Source organism: Cyphomyrmex costatus, unplaced genomic scaffold (genome assembly GCF_001594065.2).
Source record: "Cyphomyrmex costatus isolate MS0001 unplaced genomic scaffold, Ccosl1.0 scaffold302, whole genome shotgun sequence".
Classification (NCBI taxonomy): domain Eukaryota; kingdom Metazoa; phylum Arthropoda; class Insecta; order Hymenoptera; family Formicidae; genus Cyphomyrmex; species Cyphomyrmex costatus.
In genome coordinates, this window is record NW_017277148.1 from 1,466,559 (window position 1) to 1,493,802 (window position 27,244).

At 31.6% G+C, this 27,244-nt stretch overlaps 1 protein-coding gene and 1 non-coding gene across 2 annotated transcripts in view; one reads left to right on the forward strand and one right to left on the reverse strand.

The window, feature by feature from the left end:
- The window catches only part of LOC108775605 (Mitochondrial calcium uptake 3), a 42,124-nt gene that overhangs the window by 9,829 nt on the left and 5,051 nt on the right, over nucleotides 1-27,244 (reverse strand). The window contains exons 2-4 of the mRNA XM_018542022.1: nucleotides 21,413-21,774; nucleotides 2,261-2,402; nucleotides 1,756-1,866 (exon numbers count right to left, since the gene is read on the reverse strand). Coding sequence (XP_018397524.1) covers nucleotides 1,756-1,866; nucleotides 2,261-2,402; nucleotides 21,413-21,774 — 615 coding nt within the window. The remainder of the gene's footprint in view (nucleotides 1-1,755; nucleotides 1,867-2,260; nucleotides 2,403-21,412; nucleotides 21,775-27,244) is intronic.
- TRNAR-CCU (transfer RNA arginine (anticodon CCU)) lies at nucleotides 8,792-8,864 on the forward strand. The gene has a single exon. It is a non-coding gene; the product is annotated as a tRNA-Arg (tRNA).

Here is a 27,244-nt window from a genome sequence, read left to right on the forward strand (position 1 = left end):
CAGAACTACTCGGTACTCCCAAAAAATTTTCCGACGTGGGACTTAGAAAAAAATTTTTGGTAAAAAATTTTTTGGGAGTACCGAGTAGTTCTGTTCGGAGTTCTGGACAGTTCCCGACGAGTTCTGTCGAAAAGTATCAGAGCTCAAAGCAATTGGACCAACGGTTTCTGACATATACTCATTTAAAAATTGTATGATCTTACAAATGTAACAAATGTCGCTGTATCTTACAAACCGTTGGTCCAATCGCTTTTTCACCTTACAGTTTTCGATAAAACTTATCGAGAACTATAAGAAAGGCTACTCAGAACTACTCGGTACTCTCAAAAAAATTTTCAAAGATTTCTACTATTTTTTTTAAACTTTATTAGTCTTCAAAAATATTTTTTATGTATCAAGAACTCTAGGTATTCACAAAATACTTCTGTTAAGCTGATCAGAATTATGCAACTTTGAATTTCATTAAAAAGTTAGCAGCCCATTTTTAAAAAATTATTAAAAAATAATTATTAAGCGCATATGTCATTAAAAATCATAGAGAACTCTTCGTATCGTCAAAAAGAAGCCGGAATTATCATCAGAACTATTGTTATCTAAAAATTAATTTTTCAAAAATTTTTAATTTTTTTTTTATTATTCGAAAATTTTGTTTACATATCAGGAACTCTAGACAATCGCAAATTGAATCTATTAAGCCGCTCAGAACTATTCCACCTCGAAATACGATAAAAAGTTAGCACCCCATTTTTAAAAAATGTAAAAAAAATGTTTATTGAGCGGAACTCTTGTTATTAACTATAGGGAACTCTTCGTCTCGTCAAAAGGAAGTGGGAACTCTAATCAGAACTCCTGAGTACTATAGTTGGGGTGCTAACTTAACATACCCGTTTTTGCCTATACCCCGATTACCTACATGTTCTAAGCCTACAGCTCGATTGTCTACATCCCGATTGCCGACATATATTTTTGCCCACATCCCATTTACCTACAGTTCGATTTGCATACAGTTTTTTTGAATGACGGATAAACGAAAATCATGTGTGGATAAATGCGTACGCATTTTGTCAGCACAATGACTGCGTTCAGCAGAAAAAGAAGCTTTGCAACTGTTGTAAAATTCTTGAATATGATTATTGACTTTACATTTAGATCTAATGAGGAAGTAAGGACAAGACCAATCATATTAAAGAATTTTACAATAGTTGCAAAGCTGCTTTCTCTGCTGAACGCAGCTAATGTTTATTTCGCCGATTAAACAAAATGGTGGTGCCAAAAAAAAATGATTTTTGTTAAATTAACGATTTGTTTTTTGAGCTATGTAATTAACTACTGTTACGACACGATGTAACAAATCTAGCACAATTCAGTATAATTTTTATTTTTTTTACAAAATGGCGGTGCTTCACGTACGAAGAAAACTATGTTCTCGAATTGCGTACTTCGATAGAAAGCTCCGAGGTGCGGACTACGACAAACAGAAACTCGTACATTTGTGGAGACCTGTCAATCGTAGATTCTCCGATAACTCGTGAGGTTTTTATTTATTAGTGTTATAAACGCATGAATATGCAATGTTATTCTTATTCAACACTATTACCTTTTCTATATATACATATTTTATCAGATATTCTAATCGTCATCTGTAGATGATTATTTCTATTACTATTTAGTTTTTTCGAAACAATATTAATTTTGTTCTCTTAAATATACTATATAGATACCGCACATAATATTTTAGTTTTTTTATATCTTTACCTTTGTCTCGCAAATTTCGGAACATATGTATGCTTCCATGGCGTAGCGAAGATGTCGAATTTCTCATCACTTCGAGCTCTTGATCGGTCAGCACGCGCCTCTTTAATCTCGCTGAAAATATCATTAAAGTTGTATTTAGAGATTTATTGAAATAACATAAATAATTGTAACGCGTCTTTAATATGCTATGCTCTAAAAACATATATTAAAGGAACGACAGAAATCTATTCGATGATTTAAAAATGGAAGTTTTTCTTTACACTTCGAATAAAGTAAAATAAATTTGCGAAGAGAAATTCGAAGATAATAAACAATGAAAACTCAAAATTCTCGTAATTTATTATTAATAAAAAAAAGTACGTATTTCTTTATTTTTTAATTTTATATTATTAAAGTTGAAAAAAAGAGGTAATTTTAATTTATTATTTTAATCGAATACTTAAATAACTGTCATTTCAAAGATAAAACGGATATTTATTAAAATAAATAAATGTGAGTTACGTACGTCGAGGTTCAGCATCAATGACGCTATCGAGAAAATCCTGCGGTGTCATGTACAATTGACCATCATATGCCACTGATGCAAATTTTATAAATCTCCTTTCTCTCGTAGTTAATTTTACCGCTTTGTGCAAGTCATCTTCTCTCTACAGAAACAAGTTGTTATATATATCATCAGTAAAATCATATTCAATAATTTAAAAAACTTAATAATTCTTTAATTTGTTAATAATTCTTTCTTATATTTAATATTATTATATTATTTACTTCTTAAAGTTTTGTTTCTTATCGTTTTGATTCCTATAAATAAAAATATCACTTAAAATATTTATAATCGTGTCGTTTTCATCTTTTAATCGTACTGTCTAAAAGAGTACTAATCAGTATTATTATTATTGACTTCAGAGTATTACACTTATAACTGACTAAGTTTCCACCGAAGGTACAAGAACCGACCAACCACAGACGAGTATTCCCATCTTACAGTCAAACGAGAGAGGAATGCTCGATTGTGATTGGTCGGTTCTTGTACTCTAACTCAACTCTAACTCGTGGAAACATAGTCACTGATGTAATCAGCTAATATTTACTGTTTTTTTCATTGACAAGCAAACAGACGAAGCGATAAATATGACTAATTTGCGCTTTAAATTCTATTCCATTTTTATATAACGAAGAATCAACGCGTACTGTCAAATTTATGTCAGCAAATTATTTGCAAGTTAGTAACATATTCATAAGTTTGCGAGATACATTTTGTGATGCATTCATATGTATGTATGCATATATACATATATTTCATTAAAGATTATTTTTATAAACTTTATACAATAATATATTTTATACACTCTTATTTGCAGTGCCATCATGTTGCGCAGTATCTTAGAGTGTGTATTATTAAATGTATTACTAAACATGATAATGTTTATACCAGAATTCGACAAAGATCGAAGATTGATATGAGAATTTAGTTAGAATATAAATATTGATAATTGGAATATTGATAAAGCCTAAAGAGAGAGAGAGAGAGAGAGCTGGAAGCACAAACTCTTGTATAAAGTATAATGCATAAGGTACAAGAAAATTTAAAACCCCTTCATTTCATAGAAAGGAAGGAAATAAAGAACTTTTTTGGTTCATTTTCTTATGCATTATACGTTCTACTAGTGTTTGTGTTCTTAAAGCCTTGTGTTCGGTATTTATGTATATAGAAATTGATTCGAGATTTCGGACGGAGAAAGAATACCTACCAATCGTGTGACCAAATTTATCAAATGTGATTTATTTCTTTCTCTGTCCAAAATCTCGAAGTAGTTTTTGGTATCGTGGACGTAAAGCTTAAGAACAAATAGTATCGCTCTACTCTTGTAACAATTCAATTATCGTAATTAAGAAAATTCAGATTAAAAATAATAGAATTTCAGATTAAAGTATATTTTACATATTAAAAAAATGAAGATTTTTTTCTTCTTGCATTTAATGCAAAAGTCGCATTATAAAGATAAAATTAAAAATTATGTATAAGTTATTCTCTAATAAAAAAATTAGCATATTAAAAAAGTTGTATCTGTTGTAGAAACAACAATAGGGCCCAAATTTTATTGAATGCTATTTATCTCGCCTCTTGTGAAGTTATAGCATCTCATTTTTAAAAAACGGAAATTTAATCCATAATTCTGTGTGTGTTTATCCTTCATACATGTAAAAATTTTACATTAGTCAGAGACGTTCATTCAAAGTACATGTAATTCGCCTTTAGTTAGCTATATGCGCAATCGATGTGTACGCCCAACACATTGCCATGTAAGCTGCAGTTAAGTGCCAAACGATATGTTCTTACATAACGTGAATCTGCGACCTCATCCGGCCAGATTGAATCGTTCAGCCCAGGAAGCATCAAATCACCGGGAACGCATCGTGCTCCAAGAAGTCATCGGAGCAACTTCGCTCCTTGCCGACTTAAATTATCGTTCGCTACCTCACACGCAAGAGATTGCGGCTTTTATTTATTCGCGAGTAATGGCGCATTGTTGGTCAGTGCACCAGCTTGAGCTTCCGTATAAGATGATCTCTTAAATTATAGTTACTTTCTTAGCTTTCGTATTTTTGCAGCCATCTATTGCGCAAATGCCAATTCAAGTGTCGGCCGTAGGTTCTCGATATCTCGGAGTAAATGGATTCGCCGGATGAATCTAATCTATTTCTAATGAAAAAATACGTTTAATATTATAGATAATTAGAATATTCCAGTTTCTCATGGGAATTATTAGATTTCCGTTTGTTAATAAAATAATAAAAATAACGTATCCCTTAATTTTTCCAATAATGAAGGGTTATTTGGGGAGTTCTACTGTTATTAATTAATGCTAGAATTTGTAATTAAGAAAAAATTAAAAGTGATTTATAAAAAGCCGAAAGAGATGATTAAATATATCCGTGTTGAATAAGTTTTCAATATTTCAAATTGAACAATCGTTTGCAACTTTTATATTTGCTCTTTTAGATTTATTAATTTATAAAAATATTTTAAAAAATTTTTACAAATATCGCAGTTTCAGATTTCTCTTTCTCTTTTAATGATTTTTACAAGCAGTTGTAAATATCTCGCGGCAGATTCGTAATCCTCGGCAAGCTATATTTGTCATTCGACGCACATTTCCATAAGTACCATCGTAACCAGATATCCTTTCGCGTGGATCAGGTGTCCTTTCGCAAGGTTGTTTATACAAATAAATCACATTGTGATAAAAAAGGCGTCTACCTACTGGCTTGCATTTGTAGTAGCGCCATTCTTACGCTAACTGCGCAGGATCTGTCTCGCAAATCTAAATATCATTCGGCGAGTTACTCGCGTAAATTACATCTCGCTTTAAAATTAAAAAATACATTTGATAAATTGTTTTAGAATAAATTCGTAATGCAAGAACAGCGATACTGAAAAGTGTAATTTTATTGTACCATTTTTTCGTGTGAGTGCATACGTGCGTGTGTGCGTGCGTGCATCAAAATAATTTTGTTAGAAACTCAAATTAGACTAGATAAAATATTATTGCAGCATTGCCATCGTGTTTTAAGTTTTCTACATAATTTATTATTTTGACTATGATTGAAATCTATTATTTTGACTCTCCCACAAAATTATTTTTAGATTAAGGTTTTAAATATTTGGACAAAATTATTCTTTTCATATATTATATGTATATATTGCTGCACCAATTCATGTATTTAATTTTCGCAATTAGATTCTTTCTCTCAGATTAAGTATGACGAGCGGAGATATAAGCAAATTTCACAATCTCTAATTAAACCTCTTCTGTTTTGCTTATATATCCTAAAACAACTAATTTTTTGAAAATTGCACTTTGGCCAGTTAATCAGTATCGTTAATTGGATACATCCGAGACTATCGTGATTCAGAACCTCGTTCAAAACGATACCCCGCAAACGTATTTTTCCTCTTACCACGATGTTTGTTTGTCAGGCGTGAAAATAAGACGCAACGACGAGGACAAGTGCAAAAGAAAAACATAGTTGCTTTAGTTAATTTAAGTATATCGCGCCCGATTAATATTCCAAACGGATGGTGTCCTTACGTTCGCGCTCTCACCATGATTGAAGCTCACTAACGCATATACCGGCACGTCCTCGCGTGTCTACCCGGACACAGGAACACGCAGGGTGTTAGGCTGGCATGTCGCGGTGTCGAGGGTAATGACAGGCGTGGTGAACATTATGCTAAGTGCAGAGAGACCAGGCCACTTCTTTTCGTTCTCCCGGACCTCCTTTCTTCTCTTTCTTTTTCGTCGATATCCAGTGGGCATTACGGTGATTAAGGCCCTGTTGAACCTCTCCTCTCCCGAGTTCTCACCTAGATCTATCCCTTTCGCATCTTCTCCTCCTCTCCTTCCCCACAGCTGCTTATAGTTTTCAATAAAGAAGCACGCGACGCGGCCGCGTAGAAACAATTTCCTCGAAGTTGTTTCGCCTTGTTTCTCAGCTTAAATCGACAGCGAGGGGCGACGATGATAGGCATCACTGTCCAAGACTTGCGCGAGAGAAACGGGCGCCGGCTGTCGATTTTTGTGGATGGGTGTTAAACGGAGGCGTCATCATCAGAGAGAGAGGAGAAAATGCGGTAGACCTTGAAGCACTACGCTTTTTCTCGGGTTCTACACAGCGCGGCGGTGTCAGGCGATGTGCGAGATAGAGCAAGATGATTTTATATAATATTAGAGAAGCATCTAGACAGAGATGATCTGGACTATCACAAATCTGTGATAATGTTTATGTAATGATAATAGAGATCTTAGAAAAAAATTGTAGGTTTAATACAAAAAATATGAAAGTTTTCTTTTGTTTTTCTTGTCTCTTAAAATTTAAAGTTTAAAAAATTATTAAACATTGTATCAAGATTGCACATAATACACATTATCTATTGCATTATGTGTGTATAAAAAGATAAGTTACTTTTATATCTTATACCAAAATTTATTGCAATGAGTATTCAATATCACAGTCTATTATAGGTAATATTTCCGTAATAAACTATTTTCACATAGCAATTCACATTATGCTGGCCACGGCAACGCTATAGCGTTGATATATATATCATTGACGTTGTAATCTAAAGTGGTGATACAAATTCGTGAAGTCCAATTTGAATAATGAGCTACTTAAAAGTGTTAATATTTCGGGGCGTTGACGATAATTCGGCTTAGCGAATTGGCGATTGTACGCGAAGCATGTGTGTGTACAGTGTATACTCGTACTTCGTACGCGTAAACGTATTCTTACGCGGTATGCGTAAAATTAAGATTATCACGGGAACGTATCTCGACATGTTTGCACCCATCGGAAAGAATCTCGCAGACTTTAAATTAGTATAATCTTCATAAACATGCAACAGTATTTCCATAGTTTTAAAAGTATTGAAATAATTGTTACTTAATTTTTAATCGGTTTCCAAGAATGTATACATCTTTAAAGAAAAATAAGTAATTGCGAAGAGAATATTCATTGTAATTTTTATTAATTTTTTTATATAAAGGAGCTTTTAAATTTATATCATTCTTGGAAAAGAATGAATTATATCATTCATAAAATGAATTATGAATTATATCATTCATAAAAAATTAATTATAAGTCGAAAAAAGTCCTTCATTTTGCAAAATTTTCGCAATAGTTAACAAGATAATAATTTCTAAATATTGCCGAATAAACGGATAAAATTGATGCATAAAAATTTCAAAATATCTTTCAGTGTTCTTTGTGAAATATTTTTAAGATATTTCTTAAGGAACTCTTAAAGATATCTTAAAGTTGTCTTATGCGTTAATTTCAGACATTTTGTTCATTGGGTAACTAAAAACATATTGTGGAAATGATAGAGCACTTTTTGACTCAGTTTTTTTAATCAGAAATAGCATTATATGATTAGTGAGCGTTATTTAAGAAGCACCTTGTATTAAAATTTTTTCACGATATATCAGCATAATATATAAAATATGATTTATATCATATCAAAGTATACTATGCATATACTTAATTATATGTACAATATATAAATTTTTTAATTGTCAATGTTAAAATTTTTTAAATTTTAGATTTGTATAGAAAAGACAGTAATTTCATCTCGAGCTCTAAATCCATAAACGAATTGAGTTTTCGAAATTTCGAATTACACATACGAATAAAAACGCTGATATCGTTTACCGCATTTACTTACCTGACCACCAAATACACTTATACACGTATATACCTGGCCATCGGTGTATAATGTAACGAATATTGACGATGATTACAGATAATCATATTTATGGCAAGTCACGGTGGCGCCAAGATTACTGAAGAAAATTGAAATCAGATAGCAGTTTTGCTCACGGAACGGCAGTTTCGTCTGCATGTATTTGCATATGGTATGTATACATAATTCTGAATTAACCACAACTTTTTAAGATTATAAATTTTAATTTGCGCAAACAGTGAGTTCGAGAACGATCTTATTATGGAAAAGAAACTATCGGCGCTACTGAAATAATCGTTATTAAGAATAATATGATTTTATATACTTCTTGCATCTTAATGGTGACGATTTTTTTAAGAACTTAAAATTTTGTGTACATGATTCATTCTTTTCTAGTATTGATTTTTCAAGAAATATTATCTGTTAGGTTAATATTTATCATTACTCTAAATGAAATAGATTCACGAGCTCTATTGATTCTCTTAACATATCAATTTAATATATACATATATATATGTATATATATATATATATATAGTGCAAGGAAAATGTATTTCTAAAAAGTTTTATCATACTGAAAAATCAATATTAAAGTAGGGATGAAATCTAAATAATTATTAGTAGAGATAGAATAATATGACAAAAGATTGTTCGATAAAAGTAAATAATATTTCAAATTATTATTAGATTTGAAAATAGCTTCTTATGCATCTCATTATTAGAATAATCGTTATCTACATAGATTAACGACTAAATCGTAAATTGCATATTAGAGCCACAGAAATCATAATCGCCCCTGTGGCCTAATGGATAAGGCATCGGTCTCCTAAACCGGGGATTGTGGGTTCGAGTCCCACCAGGGGTATACAATTATATTTTTTATTCTCATTATAAATAATTTTATTATTTAACATTACTAACAATGAAACGGTTCTTGATATCATATCAATGATGATAATATTAAGCTTCGATGTGCTAAATTGCTGCAATATACATAATAGAAGTATCTGATTTCTCGTAAAGGAGACATATATAATTACACAAACTGCAACAAATTTATTAGAAACATATGTATGTAGTTCATGAAAAATTACTTTTAATTTTTTGAATCATGATACCGAAATCTCTATTATGGCAATACATAATATAATATCCATGTGAAGCAATGAAAACTACAATACATAAAACATCTGTTTGTGTTGAAGTCTGACAGTAATTAGTATCAACTTGTGATTTCGCAAAAAGAAAAGTATACATTGTTCGAATGAGGATATCTCAAGGATATAACTCGAAAATAAAGCTAAAATTATTCCGAAGAGATTGGAAGAATTTAACGCGAAGAGACTCGTAGTGTTAGTTGAAATCTGATAAAACGCTCATTCGCTTTTTGATGGACGTGAATCGATTTCCGCGTATCTCTTTGTAATATCGACTACGAGGATTCGGGGAAAGAGCCGATCTAATGGCGCACAAGGTTGCAGTATATTGCTTCGTGCCGGTCGAAATACTCAAATCAGATTGATAGCCGCGTAAATGTAGGCTGGGTGGTCCGAGTGATTCTAATGCGAGGAAGGTCCTGCTCGGGTTAATCGGTCACGAAAACATTTCGAGGGGTTGTCCGTGGACTTGACTTTGGCCCCGCGATAAAATCGATCCTCCCAATTCACAGAAGAGAGTAGTGGTTATTATCGGTCTTGATCGTCTCAATGTCCGAAGAGGCTTGTAGTGGTCTACTTTATTGGATATTCGAATGAAGATCGTTGAGTTTTCTTTTCCTCGATATGAGTACCATAGATTAAGAGCCGCGTAGATATTTGACTCTAAATTTCCGATACTCGGCCTGCTCATTTTTCTTATTCAAATAGAATTAAGAAGTAAAGATGAGGCATTTTTATATGACACTTGTTTTTAGTCACTCATATTTTAGCCTTTTATATTGCATTGATTTAATCAATGAATAAATATTATACACAAAAGATATAATATTATTTGTTAAATATTTGTTTGTGGAAAAATTTTGTATAATATTAAATATAGTTAAATGATATTAATGTTTATCTGTAATTTAATGAGTTAGAACATTGGTTTCTTAATGTAATGTTACTTTTATATATCGAAACTTAATTGCAAAATTGTTCAGTATTTTCTACACATGTTACATTACTTAATTGATTACTTAACTAATTTTCCCTCCCTTTTCATATTATTATCCTTTTTGTGTAGGAATCATCGCTCGTATTATTTTCATATGAATCGCGTGAATATGTTCTATTTGGCGCCAATACACGATGAAATTATTGGCTGCCCATTCATCGCGTTTATCCTAACTGTTTTCTCTATTTCCGGAATTGTATCACGGTATTATCTGCGTTGATAGCACATCATTCGTCTCTCTCGTCCCCTTGAGATCCTGGAGGGGAGCGTCGAGAAAATAAACGATGTGGTCGAATCTCGTGCGAACTCGATAACGATTGCCGGGTTCGTAGGATGCCGCAGGAAGGTGGGTCATGTGATTTGTGGTCGCGCGAAAGAGAATCTCCTCGTAGTGGAAGGATGCAGACCGTTGCATACCGTGCGCTGCACTAGTGTGTGCATTCGATGCAGTCAGATCCGTATCTGCGTACTACACGCTATGTGTGATTCTGGTTACCTACGCTGGCACGTAGGAGATGGCTTGGATACACGGCGGCTGATTCCTTGGGGGAAATGAACTTGTTCTCCGTCACGGGGAAAGATATGTTCTTCAATGATCTGGCGAGAGTTCTGTCTTCCTATTTTAATGAAAGCATCAACAATCGATTTATACTTGATGCATTAAAATGCAGAATGATTTGTAATATAATGTTACGGGAAAAATTTCTTATTTGACTGTGACAACAAAATTTTAATGATCTCGATGGAGATTATTTCTTTTTATTTTTAGTAGAAAGAATTACTTCGCTGAAGTATCTAACAATTATTATTTTCAGATCTGTGTCTATTTAAATTGTTAGATATTTCAGCAAACCCACAATCTTTTAATATAATTTGTAGCAAGTATCTTATTAATAATATATTAAAATTGAGATTTTTAAATTCTTTGTCAGAAAAAGAAGCCTTTCCTTAGAATTAAACGATGAACCAATATCTTGTATATTGTGATAAAGAAAATTTATTTACATATGTATTATTATCAGCGGTTGCCAGACAGAAATCAGAGTAGCCGAAATATAGGAAAGTGTTTTAGTTATCTCGTATCACGATTGCAGAAAAATGTTACCATCATCCAGGAGCGTTGTCATGTTGCGTGTTACGTGTGAACTACCCTGAAATTATCGCGCAGCGCTCTGTCATTAACTGATTCGGCACTTTTCTCGTAGCTGTATTTCGCCCATGTCGCTTTCAACCTTTGAACCAATCTTAACCGCCCATGCTCGAAACGACTGGCAATGAACAAATTATCGGGTTATGAAATTTGAATACAATAAGACTTAAAAGTTCAGTCTCTTCCCATATCGTTAACTGTCTGTTTTCGAAGCTAAAAAAGGACTCGTTCCAACGCATACGTATAATTGATTTCATGTAAGATATAATTGAATGACTTACAATTATTGACCACGTTGAAAGCAAAATAACAATTAATTTTTAATTTTTATTTGAATAAGTGTTGTAAATATTAGCAGATTTTTAATGCAATTAAAATTCCATTTAATATATATTATATTAAATCCTAGCAAGTAAAATAAGATATCGTATAACATACTCATGCTCATTGGTAACATGACGAACCTGTTGATGTGAAATTTGCACAACGCTAGTACCGGCACTAGAATTTACAAAATCGATGGTTACTCCAACCGGTCCCTCTCCATCACGTAGTGATGGACGAGACTCGTCGAAGTCAACGAGGATTCCCAAATCGTTATTTATTACTCCCTATGCAACGCAGTTAGTTAACGTATACATATGTAAACTGAAAACGGGAAGGGAGTAAACGAGGGATAGGAGGAGACGCGATTCTCGTCGGCCGGCGGCGGTTCTTAAATCATAATCCTCTCAAAATATTCAATTACACCGGCATTGTTTCGTCGTTGATGCATAGCGCGGTAACACGCGATGTGCACCGGCTCCACCTTCGCATGCGTCCACTTATGTGCGATACGAACCACGCGTGATAGACGTCGGTGCGTTTGTATACGTGATGCGCGTATGAGAACCCCATGGGATACCCACGGGATACCCGTAACACCACCCACACCGCTATCGGTCCATTAGCCCAGGATAATGGGCACCCAACGTGCCGCGTCCCACGCGTTGGCGCTAATTTCACGGTGATTTAGGAAGCGTTAATTAATTTAGACGAATCGTTGCGTGCGCTCATTAGCATTAACTCATCGCCGTGATGATGGCATATATACGAAACATGGGTCGTGCCAAAACGTGCGATTCGACAATGAGATTTGGTGCGCCCGTCGTCGATGCGGTAGGTATCGATTGTATTGCAAGGAGATAAGTCCACTATGTGAAGAGACAATACCCAGACAATAGTCCAAAATCGGGATTTAAGACTCTTACAAGCATCTAAAAGACGTCTTTGCGAAAATCTAAAGCCGGTATTTGTAGTCGGTTCTTAGGTATACGTATTTAAGATCGTCTTAAGTGCAATCTTAAGATGTTATAAGCCAAGACAGAGTATTAGGATCTTTAATGCGTAGTTTATAATGCACGGAAAAAAAAAGAGTAAGAAATTTACCAATCACAGTCGAATGTGAGAAGAATAATCGACTGGGATTAGTCAATTTCTTACTCTTGACAGTCTCATTCTACTACTACTACTATCATTATTGTAGATCATGCATAAGATATTATTTAAGACAGTTTGAAAATAAGAATAATTACAAATACCGGCCTAAAAGATATCTTATGTCACGATTTTTAAACTTGTCTCTTCTGATTTAAACTATTATTTGTTTAACGACACGTTTTTCTCGTTTGCGTGTTTTATCATAGAAATTATTACAAAGGAAAGGATATCAACTAATGAAAATTTTTATAAGAAAAGAGAATAAAAAATACTTAAGACTTTAAAAATAAGAAATCTAAATAAATTAATCGTTTAAATATATATATATATTTGTGAATTTTTTCATTTATTAAATTCTTATGATGTGTCTACACCTCTTTTGAAATAAAAGCATTACATGGAGAAATTAAAAATATATAATATTAAAATATTAACTTCTTCTAACTTCGAATAATTATATATTTATATGCCACAATAAATATTTAGCAAACATATTTACAAACAGCAGAATTAACGGAAAGAGGGTGTGATAATATATAAAAAATTTCACGGTTGAGGCTTATGATTATCCTCGCGAATTTCTATGCGATTGTCCCCAACATAACAAGATTTTCGCAATGGCTGACGTCCAAAATTTCGGTCGGCACTATTATTATTATATAACTGACAAAGCGTTTTAGTGCAGTTTATTATAGTTCAAAGACTTCTATGTTATATTTTGATTCAAATGTTGAAAGCGGTACGTGCCTGTTAATGTAACAATGTACCTACGAACTCAAACGTAGAGTTATCTGTTTCTCTTAAGAAAATAGCGCAAAGATAAATAATTCAGGATATTAACTAGACACATTAATTACAATATTATCAGATCATATATAATATTGTATAATGCAATATATATATCTAGTAATGGATTTATTAATAAAAAGAAATTCAGAAATATTTTACCAACGAATTATGAAAAAAGAAATTATCAACTTTTATGTTCTACAAAGATTGTATGCTTTTTTACTGTTTTAATTTATTCGGTGCCCTTCGCTGGAAAAAAATTCGCCACTACAACACTCGAAGTGACCGATTGTATTTTTCGTAGACGTATCTGGACACATCTCAATTGAAGATATCTTTGGTTAACGTTCTGTCGCAGGTAGCTTGTCATACGACGTGCGTGAATTGATTATGAACATGAAAAACGATCGAAAATAGAATCCATTCACGCCCACGTCGGCGCAGCTACCCACACGATTGATACTATCACAAGGTTAATCAGGCCACATTCACGTGTTCTATCGCGGAATTCTTATCCCATACCTTATCGTCAGATTATCATTTAGTAACGTATTGTGTGCACGTTCGAGGACAGTAGTGAAATGTTTAGCCGGACTATCCGCAACGCACGCTTGTAAAAGTGCAAAAATCATTTATCTTCATCTTATAGAAAGCAGATGATATCGAATGGAAAATTAAATTAACAAAGCAAAATAAATTTAACTAAAGAAATATAAATGAAAATTGAATATACATTGTATTTAAATATTTTATTTAACGTTTAAACTTTTTTGTACTGTGTTTTGACACATTTGTTCAACGACTTATTCCGGATTATATCGACTTATTGTATAATTTAAAATCGAGAACTTTAATATATCCATTGAATTTAATTTATTTATTAAAAATTTCTATAAAAATTGTATATTTCTGAAAAAAAACTTTTTTCATTTAGGAAAAACTGAACTAAAAAAAGTGTTGTACTTTAGAAAATTTTCTGTAAAAATTATTTCGCGAAAGAATGATTCATTCTTTTTATTTTGAAGTGATATCCTGAGTGGATGTTTTTCAGTATTAATTATCCTTTCTGTTCGACTTCCTTCGAAGAATCGACAAGTAGTATCGTGTTGGACGCAACACGTGCACACATGTGCACGTCCCGACGACTTTCGAGGTCTTTAATCGTGTGGCGTCGAGAAGCCCAGATCTGATTTATCGTTTATCGTCGATAATACGTATGAAGGTGTGTACGGTCGATCGATCATTCTCTCGCGTCCGAATTATTCGGGGTACACGAGCGACGGTGTTGTTGCAAACGTTGATGGGAAGACAGGGATGCATAAACGTACATAAACGTTGATATGAGTAATGGCGCATAACTTGTACAGAGCTTGGTAAAAACGTTCTTTGTGTAATGATTGCTTAGGCATATGAAAGAAAAATGTATCGCTTGGAGTACATACACAAACTGCTTGTTTTGAAATGGTATGATATTTTGAACACTTTTACAAGTATTATTTTAGCATTATTTAAAGGTGCTTTTATAAGGAAAACAAAGTACTAAAATATATCAAATCAATGCAACTCAAACATATTATAATATATTATTCTTCTGTTCTAATTTCAATTGTACCTCAATCAGTTACACAAATACGCAAGAAATTTTAAAAATAAAAAGTGTTTTTAAAAAACTATTTAAAGTATTAATAAAATAAAAGATAATAAAAAAAAAGATAATAATTTTGACACAGTCTGTAAATTAAATATTAATTTATAACAAAATGTAATTATTTATATAACGACTAATTCCCCATTAAAATCCAATTAATTTAAGGCGCATCGATCACGAAATTGGTTCATCCAATTACGGATATTCAACATGTAAACATTTTCTATTAGAAAAAAAATTTTTTTGATTGGACGAGCTCCGCTGTGCACTCTAGTCTCTCTATACGTATGTCTTAGATACATACAGAAGTTTTCTTATAATGAATCTTGGTCTAGAAAGACTCGTGGACATTGTCGATAGAAGCGTCTTGATAGAAGGAAGACCCAGTCTATTAGTTACCGCAAACCGCTCGTCAAACATGCCTCCGCATATGTAATGCGTGAAGATAATGTTGTACCGCATCTCGTAATAACGTGCAATATATCGGATAATATATTTCTCTCTTCTTTTGTCCACTGAACAATTTATATTCTTCAATGAGAATGTTGAGGACTCACTCTAACTCAAGATTGTATCGTGAAATGCGTTTCAATAGAGAAACTTTCTAATTTTCTATTTTGATCTAATTGAACATTCCATATTACATAAATGTTTTATTGCAGTATCAATATTATTTGTACTTTTATTAAAAAATTTTATTTGTCTAACAATATTGAACAATTATCTTGAGATGCAAAAAATCATGCATGTACGAATAATAATACATTGATATCACATGAATTTGTTAACGTGTCAACTATTAATTTTACGAGTCTGATATTGATTTAGATTTATTTTTATTTATTATAGCTTTATTTAGAAATGTTGATATAATTTAAGATAATATAGTCATCATAATTATTAATAATTTCGTCTAACTTAACAAATATTCAATAAATTAAAAAATTATATGATAATAATGGTAATTTGCTTTTTGCTAAATAGTTTATTCAACTATTTTTCCTATGTTCCAAATTGCGCTATTTCTTATTGAATTCATTGAGCCATACCGCGATACCATGTATGCATCCACATTTCTGATATCGATCTCCCTTTTCGCGTTGCAACAGCCTACGCATTTGGATAAAGGCGACAGAAACGATGGACAACATGGTCAAAGCTTATTTTTGCAAGATTAACTGGCTTCGTGAACAGTGTATCGCAGCCAGTGTACTTCATCATTACTTCTACGTGATTGCAATTACATGTTAAGAGATTGTGATATGCAATAAATATTCTCGTAATAAATTTTATTGTAACTATATGATAAATAAATTTTTCAAAATGTTTGGCCAATTAATCTTCACGAATTTAAAATAATTGACATTATTTTTGCTATACACAAATGATCTCGTTCAATAAGATACGAATTATTTAATATCTCTCTCTCTCTATAGGAAATATATATATTTCTTTTAGAATACTCTTGCGCGTAAAAGTATCCGGTTTCGACTCCTGACCGAGGTAATATTTTTCGCAATTCGCAATAAGAAAAATTATTTCCAGATTTAGTATTTTCAGATTTTAATATAGTTTAATATCGATATAAGATACCAAAAAGAGCATCAAATATCGCTCGAGCGTCGTACGGAAATCATTTCTTTATTGAGCAAAATATTTTTCTTTCTATAATAAATTTTTTTTTATTTAAAAAAACCATTTTTTTATCGAACCAAATATTTGTTTTCTTTTTAATAAATTCTTTTTTTATTTAGAAAAACCATTTCTTTATATATAAATTCACGCGAAATTACACATCTAAGTAACTAAGATCCAAGCTAGACTGTTATAGGCTTCGTATTCGTATTAGTTATGTTCGTACATTGACGGTCTTTAGATTTGAATATTGAATATTTTTTTTTTTTTATATACAATGAAATTCTTTTTTATATTTTTGTTTAAGATTATAATTTAAATTTAGAAAAAAACTTGATATGTAAATTAAAAATATATCTCTCTTCGTAGAAAAAGTAAATAAAAAATAATATGAAAAATAGATACTTGAAAATAGTTGACATATAGAGACGCTATCACATTTCCTGATTTATAAGTAGCAAAATTAAGGGGTAACGCCACTCTAGAGTTCGAAAAAAATACATGTTTTTGATAATTTTTTATGGAGAAACAATAAAGGAAATGGAAAATCTGTTTATAGGAGTTTATTATACATGTTCTAAGCAAATAAAAAAATTTTTTAATTAATATTTTTAAACAAAATGGCGGCTACATAATACGAAACTCGAGACCACCTCTCGCTGAAAGGGCTTCACGGCCGGAAAAGTTTCTCCCACAATTTTCAATCCGGAACAAAAAACCAAAGTTTTTTGAAAACTATATATAATTTGCTACAGAAGTACATAGGGGATTTTAAAAATGTTGAATTTTGAAAAAATAATGCTTATTTGAAGAAAAAATTCATTTTTTAATAAAAAATTTCATCGTAAATTGTTTATAACAAAAAAAGTTGACAAGATATCAAAAAACTCCTACGTACTTCTGTGTAAAATCTAATTACAAAGCTACTGTTAAAATTTGAATTGAATCGTTCAAAAATTGTTCGAGTTATGTTTCCGGCCAACTTGAAAAACATTGTTTCCAGAAAATCGCGTTTAAAGTTTTAAGTACTAAAATAGTATAAATTTTTTTTATATACCTCTAGTCGGCAATACATTTCACCTTCCGAATTCTCTTGCTCTGCGTCTTTTCTGACCGATTTTAACGATACCCTGGCCTCTTTTGCTTTCTGCCACGAGCACCACGAATCTTTTCTTATTAATCGAGCGAAGGCAATTTCGGTTTCGAAATAAGTATTTAAAAATTTTATCGCACTACGGGATCAAGTGTACATTATTTTTAAGACTCTAAGGCATTATTTAAACAAAAAAAAACTTTTTTATTATATTTTGAAAATTCTAGAGTGGCGTTACCCCTTAAATTGATACAAGATTACATTTTCGGAAAAACAATCTGCTTTCAGTCAATACATGCTTTATCTTTATAAAATTTATCAATTAAGTTATCAATTTTACTTATAACAAAAGATTTAATTTGTAAGAATTATGTTGGTATCAGAGTTATATAGAAAATTAATCGTTTGTTAAATTTACACGATATCAGTATATGGACTATTCGTACATCTTGATGGCTTCATGTTTCAAGATAATTGACCACGGAAAATAATTTGAATGTTCCGTGTAAATTATGGTGCGGACGTGTGTGATTTCACGTAGTATGACATTTTGGCACTCTTGCGGACGTCCTATTCTGGCCGAATTCTTGGCAACGATGTGGTCAGAGTATCTTCAGGATCCTCACACAAGTCTTGATGACTGTGATGACTGTGACGAGACATGTTAGAATGTCACACGTGTTCTATATACATATATCTACCTACTACCGCGATTAACATGTTTGTTGCGCGTGCAACTGCATAAAATGTATAAGATGCTTTCTATCAATTTTGAAGTTAAGATAATATCGTCCATCTTGGTTTTTTAAATTACATTGAAAAAAAATCGAATTAATGAATACGTGAATGAGATAACAAGAAATATTTTTTCTATATTAGTATAAAGTATTCTTTCTAAAAAAATAAAAGTTGGACAAAATAAAAATTGTATTTGTGTTTTCAATTGATATAATATTTATTAAGTTACTTGTTAATATTATGTTGCAAACTTAATATTTAAATAAAATTACATTTTATTTTAAGAAAACATTTTTTAGTTAAAAATTTTATATGATATTAAATATTAAAAAGTAAATTTGTCATAAAGAGTACGTCTTTTATGAAATTTTTCAAATATACCACTGAAAGAACATCTGTTAGCAACGAAGCCTTATATATTGCAAGTTCAATTTATGTATTTTATTAAACTTATTAATCTCTTAAAGAAGACGGCTGAATTTGTCAAATTTTTATTAATTTTCGCTGAGAATATTTGCATATCAATCATGTCAATCAGATATGTCAAATATAATAGTTACATAGTCAATCAAATTGCCTTACAAGTGGTGTAGAATTCAAGCGCCAAGAAACTCGAAGCAACTTTCCCAAGTTCTCACGCGTGATAATTAATGGATACACTGCGAAGTGTGGAAAGGAAACAACTTAGGGTACATCGCAGTCGGATTAGGGAGTTCGTGGCAAAGGGCCGGGTGCATCTGCATGCACGGATGCAGCTTGGCTGCGAACTGCGGCGCAAAGCGTCGGTCATTTATCTGCTTCGTTTTATAAGACGTGGAATGTCCCTAGAAGGCATCCGCATTCTCGAAAGCGTCGCATGATCGATGAAACGCGTATGTCAACGTTAAACTTGAGCGCGCGAGTACGGCAGTTAAGAAGTTTCTCGTTAGTGAATGTTTCGAGGCATTAACAGTGCTCTGTGATTGAAAGCTTGACGTTAAGGAAGTTGTAATGTGCCATATATATTATATATTTTTATAAAATAATTCTTCGTCAAAAAATTACGACCTGGAAGAAACAGTTATAAAATTTTTATATATTTGAAAAGAAATTATTTAATTGCAAATCCAATACACAAATCATCAATCATGATATTTCAAGTTTCAAATTATCAATTCTTATAATTATATATTACAAAAATTATATAATATATGCAGAAGGGCTACGAATCAGATATCCCCAGTAATAAAATATTTAATAATTTTGAAAACATTTTTACATAAAACAAGAAATCGAAAGTTACATAGAATTAAAAAATTGTAAACAATTATAATAACATAAACGCAAACAAAAGTGTTAGACAAAGAACTAAAATATAAATCATAAAATATGACAATTATAAACAGATCTCGCTTAGGTCATTTTCAATGTTTAAAACGTATAAATATTTAAAATTATGCAAAATACATATAAAATTTTTACAAAATTATATTTAAAAATATTAAAAGTTTAGATATTTATAATATTATTGTCCAGAATGTTGATAAAATAGAAAAGATGTTATCTCTAATGCTGAGGCATTAATTAATGTATCAATTCTCAATGAATGATTAAAAAAAAAATACTTTTCGAGAAAAAAATTTTCATTCTTTATTGCAATATAGTTTTTTAAATAACGTTAACACACGGTACGTAAGTGAGTCAGTTAGATGTAATTTTATATAGTTTACGATACTGCGCCTGCGGTCTACTTTTCGGAAGAATCTCAGGATTCTCAGGTCGTAATAGAGACGTTCAAAAAGCCAAACTGGTTAAGCCGTATCGACTGTGTGATCGTTCGGAGGGCGTGGCGCTGATACACTTGAAGATCGTTTGACACAAAAGCCGATCCGCTTCCTTCGGGCCATATTATTAACATAGCGTACCTACACGTTTGGTCTCACGACCGAAGTTCGAACGAGATCAATCGCGGGCACCTTCATTCTCGACGCGTTCGAAACTTCTTTTTAAACTCGTCGAAGAATCTTTTACTTTCTCAGCCGCCCTTTTCCTATCTCTGTTCGTTCGCGGATTCAGCGATATCGAAATCATTGCATTGGAAGAAATAGCAGTCCGGATAATATAAGAAATAAAAATATTTTTGTTTGTGTTATTAATCTTCTTTTTTTCGGGCACATTTTATTTCGGAATTATTTCACGTAACGATATCTTTCAGATCTCTCTCTCTCTCTCTATAAAGTTATAACTGATACTACCGTAAAGTATTTAAATAAATACTTTATACTTTCATTTCATATTAAATATTTTGTTGTTAAATATTGAAAAATAGAATTTTTGTAACTATATTCCCCTCAAAAAATAAACTTTTAATTATAAATTATTCCAGCTGAGATTTTATCTTAAGAATATATTATAGCATGTTTTGTCATAATTTAAGAAAAATCCGCAAGAGTAAAAATATACAAGTGATATACTTAATATTTCCAGCATAGCTTATACATAATATGTATACATATAGTTATAACTCAAGATATATAAAATATATTATAAGAAATATTGTTAATTCTTTAAAAAGCATTTAATGAATGGAGTGCACTGCTACGTTCTCCTGCAGCTTCACTACACACCGCCCATTCAAGCGCACGTGGACGCGTAAGTCCACGTGATCGTCGTGACTCGCCATTCAACTTCGCGCCATCGCCACGACGAGGCGAGATTTTGGATCGGACTGTACTCGATTGCACGTACCTTGCGAGGTTTCAAGGCGTGCACCACGTTCGGCCGTAAATATTGTTGCGCTAGTAGAAGCGTGACGGAAGCGACAGTCAGTAATCCGACGGTCTTCTGGATCCTCCCGAGGCCGCGGTCGGCACGCCACGATGTATACGCACGCGTGACATTGCGAAAGTGTCGTGTGTACGGCGACACGCGTCGCGAGAGGCACGCTATCGTCGCCATTTTCAACTCGTGCGGCTCGGCGCATGCCTCGTTCACAACTCGACTGTCCGCATCTCTTGCTCGTGAAACGTCAATTTTTCCTCTATCATAACCAGTGTTGCCGCTAGAAATTCTCGTGCCCGAGACTTGAGAAATGTGTACTTGGGAAAAACCTGGAATTTTTAGAGAATTTCTTTCGTATTTTGAAAAATCAGAAAATTTCATGAAATTTTATCGATGTACTTGTTGTTAGGAAAATTTTGGAAATTAAAAATTGTTCAAGTTTAATTCTGTTTCTTCTTAAAAACGTAATTACTTTCTTGATCTGCAAGATGTTGACGAAATATAAGGTGGACAATTATTTTTAAAAATATAAATAAGGATAATAAGAGAGATTGTTTTTAGATAAAAAATTTAATTGTACTTATTTAATGTAAAATTTGTATAGGTCTATTTTTTAGAACAGTCCAATATAATCGATCATTCATGCGTCATATTTTATGCAAAAAATTAATTCTAATATTAATACATAATAAATATAAAAGTAAATTGTTATTTTTATTCTAGTATTCGAAAAAAAATATATACTTTCATTGATTTTATTGAAATTCTCGTAAGAATAGTTACTGTCAGTATAGGAATATACATACTGTACCTTATTATGAATTTCTTTTCATATTATCCTGACAGTCTATAACTCGACAGAATTTGCTTATCCACTCTTTTTATGGAGTTTTCACACGAGTATTATCATCAAAATATTAGTCGCAATTCACGTATACATCAGAATTAATATTCGAATAAAAGAACACAAATGAATTCCATATAATTTATTACAGTAAAAATTTTCTCTTATTGACTCTTTATATTTCGGCCATTAGCTTAAATAATAGAAAAATATCTAAGGGTTAATAACGGTATAAAATTTTGGTATAATTAAAAGAGAGCTATACTTATACTTTATTTCGTAAAAAATTTAAGAATATTTGCATAATTTTTATTCGTAAAAAGTTAATGCTAATATTGATGTTTGTAAAGAATTGATGCTAATAATTTAGAAATAGGACAGAATTTACCTACAGAATTTAGACATTTTTAAACTAATCACTGGTTTTGAAAATTAGAAATCTAATTTTTTTAAATGAGTTCCAGTTAATTTTTTTTAAAGCAATTTTTTGTGAAAGCAGCATATCTTACAACTATACATTAACAGTATTAATAATATTATTTAAGCTATATAGAAAATAATCGATGGTGTGGCGGCCCCTTTAGATCAGAACCCGATCTATCCTTTGCAAGACGACCCTTCGGGGCATACCATAATCACGCATTAATTATGATCACTCTGGATGGCACGTAGCCATGTAAAATAAGTCCAAGCAACGTGCAACAACCTCTGCTACGTCATTGCGAGAGGAGCGAGGACCTGAAGATTTGCCCTCTACCCCACCCGTCTCATTGCCTCGTGTTTTAATCTATTTTTCATGTTTTTAATTAAACGGTTCCTCTATGTCCGCGACGGATAATCTGGTATTCGTATAGCCTTTGCGCAGGGAAGAAATTATCTTCTGCCAATGTAACTCCATATTATCATCCTGTTCAATCATGCGCGGCGCTTTTAAATGGCCATGTTACGCATCTTAGCCTGTGTCTCTCGTTGCTTTGCTGAAGCTGGACAGAATTAGTGAAATTATAAATGATGCGAGATTGTCACGCGAAAGATGGCTTGGAAGTACTTAATTACTTAAAAGCAACGAAAATAACTGGACTAGTTTAATTTTAATTACTTACTTGGAAAATAAGACGTAAAAATATTGACGTAAACATATAAATTTGAATTATAATACAATCGTGTAAATACAATATATTAGGATTTTTTTTAATAATTAACTTTAGTAATTTATAACTTAGCTCATAATTTATAATTTAACTTATAATTCTATATTTATTAAAAAAGTAGGTATGTATATTTAGAGATTATCTTATTTTTATTGAAACGGTTCTTAATTTTTTGTAAATAGATTTACACGCGTAAAAAAGTTACTACTAGAATTTTATTTATGTCACAAAATTGCAAATAGAAATACTCAACATATATACTTTGCTGTAATAATTTTAATAATTTAGTAAAGGATTTAAACTGAATAAAGAAATACTAATTATCTGGAAATTTGTCGATTGACATATCTTGGTTAAAGAAAGTCATGAACTCTTTTTATACTGTGATTGATATTCTTATATTATGATGATAATATTTGAGAACCGACTAAAGGATTAAATGAGTCGATTTACATAAATCGTATTAAATAGTTATAGGAATAGAACTGAAGAGGGTCGTGTCGACGATGAATGTTACATAACGAAACAGAGGCTTCTTCACCCACGTCTCGACACTGCCGTGTGACGCAATGCGAAAAGAGTTCGTTGAGTGGCGCGTGTGCTAAAATTACGCAGGCTAATACGCGCACTCGTGTTACAGTCTTAATGCGTATTGGCTGCAGCTACATTTTTACGGATTCTTTATTTATTTTAAGACGATGGTCACCAATGCGTTCCTAATATAAAAAAAATTCTGTAGAAAGTTTTATGTTTTCTCCCTAATGCAATGCTCCAATTTAATAACATGCAATACTTAACCTTTAGTGGACTGGAAAGCTACTATAGTGGTGCTGAAAAAGTATCATGAAGAGTATTATATTTTGAAGCAAAAAAATAAATGCGAAAAATGAATTATAACAAATTTTACTTAAAAAAAAAACATATGATTTTAAAAACACATCTCTGTCTTCTATGATAGTTAGGAAATATCTATTATCTATTATATTATGTAAAAATAGAATTTGATATAAAATTTCAAGTAAAAAGAGAAAGTTTAAATGTTATAGATATGTATCCTTTATATTGTTATCAAAAGAAAAACTTTGCTGTAAGTATATTTAACATTTGTAATATGAATGCTTAAAGATTAAGAAAATATTCGGGAAGTGTGTGGCGAGTTTGCTCGATCAAGCGTATAAAGATCCAATGACTTCATGCAATAACTGCCGTCATCGTTGAGTAGGTACAACCAGCAATATGTGTATGTACCAAGACTGCAACTATCTCGTCCACGCGCAGGATAAGAGTGCATCGGAGTGTACAACAAGTTTACCGGAGGCAAGTCCAGCGTTAGATTTCTTGCCGCCGTACAAGTGTAATCTCACACTTTCTGAAGAAGACTGTCATAAGCTAAAAAATAAAATATCTTAGAAGCAATATTTAATTCTGAAATATAACAGAGTTGCATCAATTATATCTCTCCATACATATATCCATTTTAAAGAAATAAATGCTAGAATAAATAGAATAAATATAATAACAATTAAAAATTTATTTGGGAACTAAACGATCTGAAGTATTACTAAAATAAGATTAATATTTTATAAATATATATAAGTGCAATTACATTTATATTAAGAGAAATTTGTTTTTAATTTTATATATTATTATATTATTATATATTTTAGATATTAGAGAAGTTGAGTATAAAGTACGGATAAAAATTAGCTCAAGATGTTTAGAAATTATCCCCGGAAGTGTTTAGATCTCGGCACTTTGTAAGGCTATCAGCTATAAATTTTATCGACGCATTCTCCACTAATTTGAATAATATTATATTCGATATGGTTGCGCAAAAGACCGCGAATAGAAAATTCGTAATAATAGCAATGATGCTGATAACACTACAGGAAGGTATCATCGACATTCGCCTAATAAGCTTTGATAGCGTGAAGCAGTTTGCAATGCCACTATAAACCTGTCTTTAGGGCTTGATAAGAGAATAAATGCAACTCACGGTCAGGACTGTCCAAGATACTAAAACTAAAAGGTAGAATAGATTATGATAAATATCTATGATAACGGGCAAAATTGCGTCGACTTTACTGTATAAAATACTTAATCACAACCTGTTTGATTGAAGATCTGAAAAATTTATGCAGGTGCTAACGTATTTTATAAGTAATTGGTTGATGAAGTTAACTATCGTACGATCATCTAAATGTATTATAATTTATAGTATCTATATTGTAGTCATTTAAATATTATATTTTATATTTATATTCTAAAATAATTGATGTAAGATAAGAGTCATTTGGACTGAAATAATTATTAAAAATATATATAGTCCTTTATATAAATTAGGGAAGTCAGGGAAAAGTCAGGGATTTAACAAACTTGTCTGGAAAAATAAAATAGCTGTAAAGAAATTTAAAACATCTGTTTAGCTCGGTGTCTGTTTCATTTATATCACGGCGTCACAGTCGATAAAATCAAAGAATTTATCATTTCTGGAGAAACTTGCTTCAGGTCAGGATAATTTTTAGAGTTTGTATGTTTTTGTGAAGAATGTCCTTCTGAGTCATGGTCAAGCATTTGTGGAAAGAGGATTTTCAATAAACAAAGAATGTATTGTTGAAAATCAATTACCTAGGTCTCTCTAATATCTCAGAGACAAGTTTACAATAGCCTGCTACAATAGGCTGCTGGTAATTTCACTAAAAAAAACTTACAATAGATAAAAAGATGATTTTATCTTATCGAAATGCGAGGGATACATATGTATGGTAAAGCATTGGAAAAGCAGCGCTCTGAGAAAAAACAAGAAAATACAAAGATTACTAAAAAAAGATCTTTGTTTACAAAAATTTCAAAATTGAAGGCTAAAAAGGCAAAACTTTTGACAGAGAAAACTAACGAATTAAGTGCTCTTGAGGAAGAAATAACGTCACTGACATCATTAATATTCGATTAAGAGGCTTGTACAATTTTTTATGTTAACTTGCAGTATTTAAGTTTTCTTTAAGGATTTGAAATTTTAGTTTTTATGTTAAAAAGCTAACGTAAACTTGTAGAGATTTAAAATGCTTTACTAAGAACATCGAAATTTTAAAGTTGTCTGTTCTTTTGTTTTCTATAAAAAAGTTCTATGTCACTTATAAACAAGTGAGTAAAATCAATGTTAATTTTATATTTTTGTGACTTTTCTTTCAAATATGTTAATTTTTATAATAATAGATTGAGATTTTATAATAAACAGAACGTAATTTTGATAAAAAAGAAACTGTATTCGTTGATTTATGTTTCTTATATTCTAAATATAGCAGTAAAAAGAACGAGAGAAAGAAAAAAAGAATCATGTTCATACATAAAAGGAAATGACAAAAAATACTATTAACTTAACAATAAAGTGTAGTGTCAGCAACATTAACAGTAATTTAATTACACTGTTACATTAAATTACTCGATCATCAAAATATTTAATAATTTTCAAATCAGGATGAAAAAATACAAAAAACATTTCAAATTACAATATATATTTGTTTGGCTTTTAATTTATTTCATCTATTATTCTTTAAAATGCTTTCGATTACGCTTTCTTTATTTTACGAAATTTTATTAAATTATATAGGCACCGGCAATGAACGCGGCTAAGATAGAAAAAATCTAGACTTGAGCCTGATTGTGAAATCAATTACGATTAGGGACGATGCACGTTTTACGGTCCGTATTTGTAGTTTCGCCTGTGGGTTGAAACTTGAAAGTTAAGGCGGAAGATATTTATCGAAGAACGTTAATTATAAATTGAAAGACGCGCGTTGCAGG